This window comes from Nannospalax galili, unplaced genomic scaffold (assembly GCF_000622305.1).
Source record: "Nannospalax galili isolate Female #2095 unplaced genomic scaffold, S.galili_v1.0 scaffold612, whole genome shotgun sequence".
NCBI classification, from domain to species: Eukaryota; Metazoa; Chordata; class Mammalia; order Rodentia; family Spalacidae; genus Nannospalax; species Nannospalax galili.
Genome location: NW_008333388.1, coordinates 1,368,397 through 1,380,401, shown reverse-complemented (window position 1 = coordinate 1,380,401; position 12,005 = coordinate 1,368,397). Strand labels below are relative to the sequence as shown.

General features: G+C 46.7%; 1 protein-coding gene across 1 annotated transcript; it reads right to left on the bottom strand.

The window, feature by feature from the left end:
* Nucleotides 1–4,185: 4,185 nt before the first annotated feature.
* On the bottom strand, nt 4,186–11,664 carry LOC103730019 (serine protease 55-like). Its single transcript, XM_029561104.1, has 5 exons — nt 11,645–11,664; nt 9,148–9,404; nt 8,054–8,196; nt 7,600–7,879; nt 4,186–4,208 (listed from the first exon to the last, which is right to left on the bottom strand). The coding sequence occupies exons 1-5, from the start codon at nt 11,662–11,664 to the stop codon at nt 4,186–4,188; spliced, it is 723 nt and encodes a 240-aa protein (XP_029416964.1).
* Nucleotides 11,665–12,005: the final 341 nt, after the last annotated feature.

Below are 12,005 nucleotides of genomic sequence, written 5' to 3'. Positions count from 1 at the left end.
ATATATATATATATATATATATGTATATGATCTTCATTTGGACCTCACATAATCTCCCATCATTCACATTTTAATCAAAACAGCATTGGGCCAGTCCTCGTGGCACATGCCTGCAATCCCAGCTACTCGGGAAGGAAGCAGAAACAAGAGTATCTCAAGTTCAAGGCCATCCTGGGCTACAAAGTGAGTTCAAGATCAGCCTGAGTAACTTAGACTCTGTCTCAAAATAGGAAAAGAAGCGTTGAAAATGTAGCTTAGTGGTAGAGTACTGGCCTTGTTCTGAATTGAATGCTCTGTTCTGAAAATAAGTGGAAGGAAGAGAGAGAGGGAGGGAGGGTGGGAAAGAAAATGCATGTCCATACACAATTCCTAACACTTGCAGTAGCTTTAAAACTGCTAAACCACGCCAGGCGTGGTGGCCCATGCCTGTAGTCCCAACACTCGGGAGGCAGAGGCAGGCAGATCTCTGTGAGTTCGAGGCCAGCCTGGTCTACCTAGTGAGTTCCAGGACAGCTCAGGCTACAGGGAGACCCTGTCTCAAAAAGACCAAAAGAAAAAAACAAAAAACAAAAAAACAACTGCTGAACCTTGGTAACAACCTACATGCATATTATTAGGTGGCTGCTTAAACAAACTAGCACATCTGCACTGTGGCAAAGCCACGCCACAGCGAAGAGGAGCTGTACTGACATATGAACAAAGGGTTCCATTCATACGACATTCTCGAAAGGCAAAACCACAGGCCATTGCCCAGGGTTGGGACTCAGGAAGGGTAAGCAGAATGTCTGGGGTGACAAACGAGTGGTTACATAGCCATGTGCATGTCTCTGAATTCACAGAGCCTTGAAACAGTATGCTCGTTCCGTAGGGATGGCACCTCAAAAACCAGACTTTTAAAATGCCATTGCACTTTGTCCACAAACAAATCCATTGATGTGAAGACATTGATCCTGCTGTCCTGAAGGTTATAGCCGGAGCCTGCTTTGTGTGTGTGGGGGGGGGTGAGAGATGTGTGTGTGCTGTGATATATGTATGTTGTGGTGTATGTATGTTGGATGCATGCAAGTGTATGCAGTTGTGTGCACACCTGCAGAAGACAGAGGAGGGCATCAAGCCTTCCTCTACCGTGGTCTACCATATTCTCTTGAGATGAGATCTCTTACCTAACTAGAAGCTTGCTATTTTGGCTAGGCTGCCTGGCCAGCCAGCTCTCAGGATCCTCCTGTTTCTGCCCCCAAAGTGCTGGGGTTACAGGCACATGTAGCTATGCCTAGATTCTATGTGGGTGCCATGGATTCAAACTCAGGTCCTCACCTGTTCACAGCAAGCACTCTTAGCTTCTTTACTGAGGGCACCTGAGTCACTTCCCCAAACCAAGGAGCCTGTTCCAGCATCCGTTCTCTACTTCCTGTCTGCTGCCATGATGTGATCAGCTGCAAGCTCCCATTGGCTCAGGCTTAACTGCTCTAGCCCCTGCAGCATCTAGGCCTCTCCACTATGATGGATGATGTACCTTCCAGAACTGTGAACCAAAGTCAGCCTCTCTGCTCAGTTGCTTCTGTGGGGTATTCTGTCATGATGATAAAAAAAGGAACAGCCCACTTTGCTGGCAGCATTTTTGCTGGAATCCCAAGGCTCACCTTGTTTTAACATTTTTTATTATTGTTATTTTATGTGTATGACTGTATTCCCTGCATGTATGTACCTGTGTCATGCAATGCCCATGAAGGCCAGAAGAGGGCATCAGATCCCCTGGAACTAGAGTTACAGAGGGTTGTTAGCTACCATGTAGGTGCTGGGAACTGAACCTGGGTCCTCTGCAAGAGCAGCTAATGCTCTTAGCCACTGAGCCATCTCTCCAGCTTCAAGAAATCAGTTTTCAAATCTGTCTTCATCTGCTCAGGCCCCCACCACAACATACCATGGGCTGGATGGATAAAGCACCTAGAGTTTATTTTCTCAGAGTTGAGGACAGAGTTGGTGGGAGTTTCTGAGTTGGTGGAAATTCAGGATCAGTGTTCCCCAGGAAGGCTCCCTTCCTAGCTGCTGGCCAGTCAGCTTCCCGTGTCTTCATGTTACCCTTCCTCATTCCTGGGCTTATGCATGTGCATGTGTGTGCATGTGTTGTGTGTTTATGTGCATATATGTGTGCATGTGTGCACATGCATATGTGCATTTATGCGTGTGTACACATATTTGTGTGCATGTATTTGCCTGTGTGTGTGTCATGTGTATTTCTGTGTGCGCATGTGTGTGTATGTGCATGTATATGTGCGTATATGCAGGTGTGTTTGTGTGTGTTGGGCACAGAGTGTCACTCTTACAAGAACGTGTTCTTTGAGGCTGGAAAGATGGCTCAGTGGTTAAGAGCACTGACTGGTCTTGCAAGAAGACTTGGGTTCAGTTCCCAGCACCCACATGGTGGCTAACAACCATTTGTCACTCCAGTTCCAGGGGATCTGATGCCCTCTTCTGATCTCTACGGGCATTAGCACTTACATACATGCAGGAAATACACTTGTACACATAAAATAAAAATAATATTTTTAAAAAAGAAAGTAATTTTGTAAGGACACTATCCTACAGACCAGGGGCCCACCCATCTGACTTCATTTAACTCTAACTGACTTCCTGAGTGGATTCATCTCCTGAACTAGTCACACAGTAAGTTAAGAGTTCAGAGTGAGTTTGGAGAGGGATACAAGTCTTGTCCAGAACACATACACCGTGTTGCTCAGACAATGCTAGTGGTAGTTTGAAGTGCTAGAAAACTTGGAGAGAGAGAGGGGAGAGGAGAGAAGAGGAGGGGAGGGGAGGGAGGCTATCTCAGAACGTGGTACTGGCAGGGAACTTGAGAGAGGATGGCAGGGGCTGGAGGGCAGTGAACGCGTGACTGAAGACCTGGAGCGGGACGATATGGGTGGCACTCACCTTGCTCGGCCTCAGTGGACTGGGATTTGAAATCAGGTAGAAGTCAGGGTTTTGATGCTGTAATTTACATTCTCCTGCAGGCCTCTCTGCTGTTCAGGTGGTGCTGGGGCCCTGGTTGTGGCGCTGGGTGTCTGCTGGAAGACAGCCTCAAGGCTTTCCCAGCAAGCAGGTACAGGCAGACCTCTTGATTACTCATGGGAAAGGAAGGCCAGAAAGGGCCAGACAAGGGGCCTGTGGTCTAGCAAAGCTCTTGTCCATAGGTATGGGACAGGCCCTGACCAGTCCCTGGCTCTACAGAGGATCCTGCTCCTTGTCCTATGGAGCAGCGTGTCCTGTAGGGTTTGTGCTCTGAGCTCCAGACCAGGAGCCTGGGATCCAGGTTAAGGGAGGGCATGGCATGTGGGCCTGTTGTCAGCCATCAGCGTCCTCCATGACCCAGTTTAAGTCCTGATAGCATCTTCTGCCCAGGCAGGAAACATGTCAACACAACTTGGGGGGAGGGGAGAGAAGCTATTTGGGGCAGAAGACAGATTAGGAAACAGACATCGCTCCCTGTGGATTGCAGCCCTCTTTTTTCCCTTTCGGGTTTCAGCTCTGTCCTGATTCTTTTTGATTAAGACCAGTTGGATCACTGTATTCAATGCCACAGCGGTCCAACTCCAGATTTAGTGACTCAGTTTGGAACAGAAGCACAGGCCAGGGCACTGGACTTGGGTTTCTATAAGGAATTTGTGCCACAGCGGTCCAACTCCAGATTTAGTGACTCAGTTTGGAACAGAAGCACTGGACTTGGATTTCTATAAGGAATTTACCTGTTGACTGTCCACTGGTCCTCTGGAGATAAAATTGCCAGGACAGCCAAGAGGGCTGGATCCAGTCTTAGGGTTCAGCATCCCTGATCTGGCCTTCTCCTGAGCCTGTTGGGACTTTGCAAATTCCCACCTAGTCCTTTGAGGTGGAATTAAGGAGGTTGATGGCTCTGAAACTGACGGGCCCCAGGGTTAAAGGATATGGGCCTGAGCCTATCACTAAGGGCAGGCTCCAGAAGGAACTAGAATTCCACTCTGAAAACTTGAGTGGAGAATTTTTAAATCCTGGCGTGAACTGTATGGATAGTGTAAGGAGACTGAGAAACATAGGAGACTCTGTATCCCAACACAACAAAAGAAGTCAGCCAGGAGCGAAAGGAGAGACTCCCTCCTTCCTAGATCCAGGGAGAGTCACAGGGGTAGAGGAGGGGCCACAAGAAGGGATCTAGCCGGTGGCAGCACCATGACCTAAACAGGAAGGGGACATGAAATACCTCCCAACATCTTGGGGTTTTAAATTTTTAATGCTGAAGCATAATCGAAGGGCCAGAGAAGCTTCTACAACTGGCCCTAAAAGAATCTTGATCTAATGCATTGAAAAAAAAAAAAAAAAAAAAAACCAGACCCACAGTTGCTTCTTTGGGTGACAGGATTACAACACACCTTTAATAAAAAAAGCCATCAACTGGGGAGAGAAGATGACCATCAGAGTCTAAGATTCTAGATTCAGACCTCTGGTTGGCTTATTTTGGATGCCGGCTCTAGAGTACCATTTTCTATGTGTCAGAATTTTCCCTCGTTTCCTTATATGGGTCTGCTGTGCTTTTTTCTTTCCATTTTTTTGTTTGTTTTGTTTCGTTTGAGACAGGGTGTCTCCATATAGCTCCAGCTGGCCTAGAACTTGCTATGTAGACCAAGCTGGCCTTGCTTGATCTCATAGAGATCACCCTTCCTCTGCCCCCTGAATGCTGGGCTTAAAAATGTATGCCACCATGCCCAGTTTTGCTGTGTGTTTGAAAAGGTGTTTGTTAAACTTTAGATTTCATTCATAGGTGTGTCCTAATAGGATTTTTCAAAATATCTTATAAGTCCACATCAGCACAGAAGCCATGCCTCATTTCCTTTAACAAATGTGAGAAGGATACCAGAAGACGAATTGATCAGAGATCCAGGAGATAGGAATCTCAGCCTTGGAGCTTTATTTTCTTTGGCAGAAATTTGCCTGCTTTAAAACAACTTCCCTAAAGTGAAGGACTGAGCTCCAATGGTTATTCTAAATGGTGATTTCTATGTCATGTCCCATTATTGGATCCTAATACCAGTTATTGGACTGAAATTAGCATAGGTAGGAGGCTCTCAGCTCTTGTCTTCGTAAAGGAAAGAGACATAAACAGTTTAAGCAAAAATTTATTTGGCAAAGAGTTTGGAATGAGCTATCCTAAGCGAGGGCAACAGCACAGTGGGTTCTGTGCTGTGAATCTGAAAGTTTTATGACTATGAGGTGAATGGCACATTCATGGGATAGGGTGACCCTTTCTTCTCCCAAATCGTGATGGACCAGATCTCCCTTTTAGGGTTTGTTTCCTCATTATGGGGTCCGGGGAACCACAATGAAAATGATATTGTAATGAAAGTCTTGAGAACACAAATCCTGCCTTTAGTTTTCATTCATAGGAATTGCCTAAAAGAGGTGTTTTTCAAAATTTCTTATATAGTTCATTTTACTCCAGAAGTAAAAGACAACTTTTCTTTTTTAAAATATTTTATTTATTATTTTTATTTTATGTGTACAAGTGTATTGCCTACATGTGTGTAAATGCAGCCATGTCATGCAATGCCCATAGAGGTCAGAAGAGGGTGTCAAATTCCCCGGAACTGGAATTATGGACAGGTGTCAACCGCCATGTGGGTACTGGGAATTGAACCTGGGTCCTCTGCAAGAGCAGCCAGTGCTCTTAACTGCTGACCCATCTCTCCAGCCCCCAAAAGTGCCTTTTTTTAAGCAAATGTGAGGATGCCAGAGAATGAATTGATCTGAGAACTAGGAGATAGGAATGTGTGCACATGTGTGGCAACTGGGAAAGTGCCATGGCGCTGTGGTTTCTTATATAGGAACAACTAACTGCAACTTCAAGGATGATCAGCCTCAGAGGAGATGTGACCATCAGAAGATGCAGCTACCAAGTCACAGCTGCAGTTTTCCTTGGTTACCCATATCTAACTCTTGCTTACCCAGTATCGGTGAGGGATGTGTTGCTCCATGAATCATTAGTTCAAAGTATGTATATGCACTGGCCACAGTATAGAATCCAATTCTTACTGTAAGTTACAGGGTACAGCTTTAACTTTGATTCCTGTCATTGTTTACATTGGGATACTGAAGATGTTAGGCTACCCAACCCCCATAATCCTTATTAGATGATATTTACATATAATGAAATGGAAACATATATGATTATATAATGAAAGTAATTACTAGGGGATCCTGTGAGAAGATATACAATATCCAAATTTGGAGGTAACATACACATCTGAAGTCATGAACCTCCCATATCTTATACATCCCTAGAGCCTTCCAGTGCCTGATACAATAATGCTTAAGGAACATCTGAATGAATGGGTGAGTGGATGGATAGATGGGAAAATGAATGAATATGTTCTGTCTGTCCTATGAACCCTTGTAACTGGTTACCTCATTGTATCAATGCCAGGTAGACTTGGCCAAGGAAAATACCCAAAGGAGTAGCCACCACTAGTCTCTGGATATGTCGCACTGGTCTTCAAACAATCTCATGATTTTCTAAGCCCCAGTTCTTCCTGTTGTGTTCTGTTGGGTAACAATCTACCCTTTCCGTTGTCTCTCAGTGGAAGGACATGTTTGCTCTTCTGTCCTTAGGGTATCTCAGTCCATTCTCACATGATGGGTAGAGAATTTGGCCACTCGACAGTGACCTTCTCAATCTCCATGTGAGTAGAGAAACAATTTCATTGATGCTTCTGGACCTACATTGTTATCTGGAATTACTTTTGGGATAAATTAAGAGAGGGAAGGATAGGTGTGGTCTTTGAGTCCTGAGTCACAATCCCTCGCTTTTATCTCCAAACTTGGTGAAAGACCCCTGATCCTAACCTCTCAAAGATCTTTTTTTAAAAATTTTATTATTTTAATTTTATGTGTATGAGTGTATTGCCTGCATGCATGTAAAACACCCATGTCATGCACTGTCAGTGGAGGTCAGAAGAGGGAGTTGAATTCCCCTGGAACTGGAGTTATGGACTGTTGTTGGCCACCATGTGGGTGCTGGAAATCTAACCCAGGTCCCTGCAAGAGCAGCCAGTGCTCTTAATCACTGAGCCATCTTTCTAGCCTGCTCCCAAAGATCTTCATGAGTGACCCAGAACACTAAGGCTCTGCAGACTGGGTTGGGTACACCCTGAGGTGCAGGTCTGGGTTGGTGCTGGACTGACAGAAGCAAAGCTGGTCTACTTCTGGGAATGATCATATTCCAAGAGAGAAAGAAAGCAACTTAGACTGTCAGAGTGAGGACAGATCTTACAGCTCAGGTAGAAACTTGTTTTTCTTCCTGGGTAAAGAAGCACAGGGTGACTTCCCACAAGGGATTTTCAATGACTTCCTGAAGCTCCCCTTGACCCTCTTTGACGTGCTATCTTCCTCTGGCATCCCCCATACACTGTTTGTACCTCTTTCAGCACTGAGCTTGACATTCCTATGATTGGGGGAACTGAGTCTGTGGCTAACTCCTGGGGTCTGTAGCCAGTGCCCTACAGATGCTTATGTGAAGATGGGAAAATACGGAGGAGGGAGATGGTAAAGGGGGTTCAGAGTTTAACAGTTTACCACCAGCAAACATGGCAGCAAGCAGCATTTGAGACCCCAAGCTTAGCAGTGTGGGGCACTGTGGAGCACAAGTCAAAGGGCTTCTTGAGACTTCTGAGAGGGTGAGGGCTCTGCCTGCCTTCTGCGTCTCCTCCAGGATCCATGGAATAAACTGAGCCACAGACACAAACATACCAGGCCTTCCCCTGGAGCCTGAGCTCATACCCCAGCTGAAGACACCAACCTGGAAGAGTCTCCTGGTTCTCCAGTTACCACAGACCATGGGCGCCCCACTGTCTCCCTGGAGACAGAGAAAAGCAAGCACAGTCTGTGAGAAGTCAGTGAGTCCATTCAGCAAAAGGACATGAGGGGGTAATTAGAGGTATGGGCTGAGAGTAGGAGAATTGCAGGTTCTGTGCTGGGAACTCAGGAAGTATAGGGTGTGGGGAGGAAGGGTATGGCAGGACCCAAGTACCTGACACTTGCCATTGGTGCCCAGTTCCTTCCAGGCACAAAGCATGTTCCTGGAGAGCTGGGTCACCCTCTTGGCGCATGCTCTCCAGCTAATCTGAACCACCCTGAGCTTCTTTAGGTGCATGTTTAAGCCTTTGGTTGAGCCTGGCAAAGTAAGAAAGCTAGCCTGAGCAGGAGCATGAACTGGTCACCCACAATGACCAGCCCACACACATCCGGGCTACACACAGAAGTCCTGAAGGAATGCAGTGGCTGGCAAGCTGGATTCACAAGTCACTTTGAATGAATGGTCTAGTGCAAGGCCCTCCTCCATATCATCTTGGTAACTACAAGTGGTCCTTCCGCTAATGTCTACCTTGGAGATGCAGGCTCCCTCCAGAAGCAGCCCAGACCCTGCCAGGGATGCTGACAGGAGCTTTCTCTGTGGTCCTACCCTCTCTCCACAGTTACCCTTTGCCCCTATGCAGAGCCACCAAAGCTCTTAAGCAGTGGTAGGCCATGTCTTTGAAAGCCAAATGGAGACCTTGGGGAGAGGACACATCCAGATGAGTCATCCTGCTGAAAGGAAATGACCACAATGCCAGAAGAACATCCCCCAGACCCCACTCTGTCCCACTCTGTCCCTCCTAGGCATCCTCCCTGGCTGGCCAGCCCTGTGCTATGCATGGAATGGAGTGGGATCACTGGTGGTCACTGGTCTGAGGAAACCACTGACTTGTCGATATCAGGGAATGGTGGATGATGTCATGAGACCAGCAGAAGGGCCATGGGTGAAAGAGCCCCTAGAAAAGCCATCCAAACAATTTTAATGGAAGATCTGTAAACATGATCGTTGCTGTCATGTTTTGAGATTCTTCCATGCCCTAGATGTTTAATAGGAACTTTACCTGGATAACCTCATCCATTTAATCTACATGGCTTAGTTGATAGAGATGGTACTGTTAATTCTGCGGACAAGAAAAGGTGAGGATGAGGAAGGTGAAGAATGTTGCCTGAAATTCAAACACTTGTCTCCCCCCATCCAAAGCATCAAACTACCCAGGGGAAGGCAGCCCATATGTGGGCTTTGTATGGGCACCAAAGAGAGACACATACCATAGCTACCTGTCGATGCCCACTCTGCCATCCAGCACCGGTCCCACCTGCCCTCCTTCTGTGGCAGGCAGATAGGCATTTTAGCTTCAGTGAATTGGACTGGCGTGGTGATCAGGATTAGGCAGAGGCCGCTGTTGAGGTGGGATGGCTTGTAATCCTTGTGAAGAATGATCTTCACTCGTTTTCTTTCCAAGTTCATGTCGTTGAATGCTTTGGCGCCCATGACCACAGTGACGTTTACCACGGCCACTTCTAATCTGAAGAATGAATGGGAAAGCTCTGCGGGGGCAGTGGTTGAGGGAACTTTGCATTTGCACACACATTTGTAAACAGTCATGTTTACTGCTAAATGCTGGGGCATCTAGAGGAATAGATATGCTATAGGGGTCTAGAGAGATCAAGGAAGTCAGAGTCAGGGCCCAGAGCCAAGTGGATTTCTGAGCCCATGGACCATCAACTCAGGGAAAACCCCAATCAATAGAAATAGAATGTGTCCATTGAGAGAAGAGGTTGTGCACACCTTGGTGACAGGGAATTCGGCTGTCCTACTGACTGCTATGTCCCCAGCAATGGGGACAGTACACAGTAGGTGCTCAGTGCACACACAATGTATGAATCTAATGCATTGTCTTCATGTACAGAGGGTGGACAGAAGAAAAGCCTGTGCTGATTGCCCAACCCTGGGTGCACAGCCACAGGAAGCAGTCAACTTTGAGTGTGATTGGCCAGATGAAGAGGAGAGACTAGGCAGAGAGCAGGCTCTTGGTCCAAAGCCTGTGGGGACAGAGTCTATGGTATCAACCAACCAAGTGAGCAGCCCAGAAACATGTGCATTAGATGTGACATAAATTAAGACAGTGACCCAGACACTTACAGGGTTCTTGGGAAGCAATGTGCTGCCGTCAGAACCCACCACTGATGGGTGATGGAGCCTCCACACAGGTGTTTCCCAGACATCTGGATACTCACTTCCCACGGAAATTCACCACTCTGGACCTCAAACCGCTCACGGAACGGCAACCAAAATGAGTTTGGAAAGGCAGGTCTGCGGCCACACTGAACTGATTCTGAAGGAGAAGAGGAAGAGCCTTAATATATGAAGGGCCCAAAGAATGCTTTCTCTGCATTCCCAGAACTCTCCCAGCTAAGATCAGGAATGCAGATGAGGGAAGCCAAACGCCCTTGGGACAGATCTCGGAAAACACCATCGAACCACATCTCCTTTAGCGTCTATTCCTCACATCCAAAATGAGCTGTGACACAGAGAGAGGCAGGACTGAGCTCCCCAGGGAGTTCTACAGACTGGGGTGGCAATGGAGACATACCAAAGATACACACGCTCCATTCAGAAGATAGACCCAGGGATAAGGTGAACAGGAAAAACTCACTAGGAAGATTCGAGAACCATACCTTGGAGTAACTAGAGAGGCTCGAGGTCTCTAAGAACTCTGAAGGGCTATGAGAGCGAGTCTGAGGAAGGAACAAATATGGGGGATTCAGAAGACAAGTTGCTGGATGGCCTCAGGACAGAGGCATGATCCAGGCTGATTAAAGGCAAAGGTGTAACCACAGGTGCCAGTACACAAGCTTTCTTTGTTCAAAGGATGCTTTGAACAGATGTGCAGGTAGCAACATCCTGGCACCTTTTATAGCATGAGGCCATCCAGAGGCTAAACCAGGGAATTAGCCAGAAGGGAAGCAGGAAAAGGGATTCACCCATGAAAGAGGGATCAGAGAGGGACTTCCTGGTCTCAAAAGCTCAATAGCACTGTCCAAAGTCTCTGGGACAGAGTAGCTTGAGGTTTTTGTAGTTTTTTATCTTCTCTATGACTACCAGGTGCTGGGTGGTATTTCATGAGGTGTGCAAGGCAGGAAGACTATAGATGGCTACAACCGTTTATTTGGACTGTGCTTAAAACAGTTGGATATGTAAAAATTGACGTCGGCATGTGTTGGCTTTGGGGCTAAGGGGTAAGCCTACTGTGAGAAATAAGCAACTGCGGAGCCACTCTGGTTTATTTATCTAGCAGGGGTTACCTAGCAGGAACAAGGAGCTTACCCAGGGGTGTGTGCATGGAGCTGAGCACCATCAGTTGCCCCCCGAATCCCCCCACTGCTGGTCATAGAAGCAAGAAGCAGCAAATAGAAGCAAGCCAGAGGGAACCAGGAAGAGATATTCCTCCCCTCTGTAACATCCTTCTGGTACCTTCTACTGAGAAAGCTTAAGCTTTCTGCAAAGAAAAACTGTTACACAGTTCATCTCCATTTTTGTAGAGCAGGTAATGAAGGGTGGACTGAGAGGCCACAGATTAAGGGATCTAGGTTATAAGGATCTAAAGAAGGCATATATGGGTCAGGTGGGATCTGCTGGGGAGAATACAGAAGATGTACTGGATAGACAAGGTCTCAGTGGCCACCACTCTCCAGCCAACACACATTCCAAGAAAGAATCCTGAAAATGGAGAGCCCAGGAAAATGCAAACCAATGAAAAGGGACCTGCCTGACACAGAAATCATAAACACATAGTCTCTTTTTAAAGGGGGACAGTGGTAGGAAGAGGTAACGATTGACCAGCTATGCTGTTGTTCGATGGCATTACAAAGAAGCTGTGACTTTGAGATAAGAACACACATATGCACACACTCACAGAAACAGCAGATCCAACACAACCAAGCCACTCTGTGAACTGTGAGACATGCCAGAATCCAATGTAGACAGCTACTGTGGTTCTATAGAAAGAGTATCTAACAGGACATTTCCAAATCAGGTCTAGCCACAGAACTTTTCCTGTGTGGGTTCTGGGAAAAGGGACTGCAGAACAATTGCTGCATAAATTGACTCCTTGCAATAACATAAC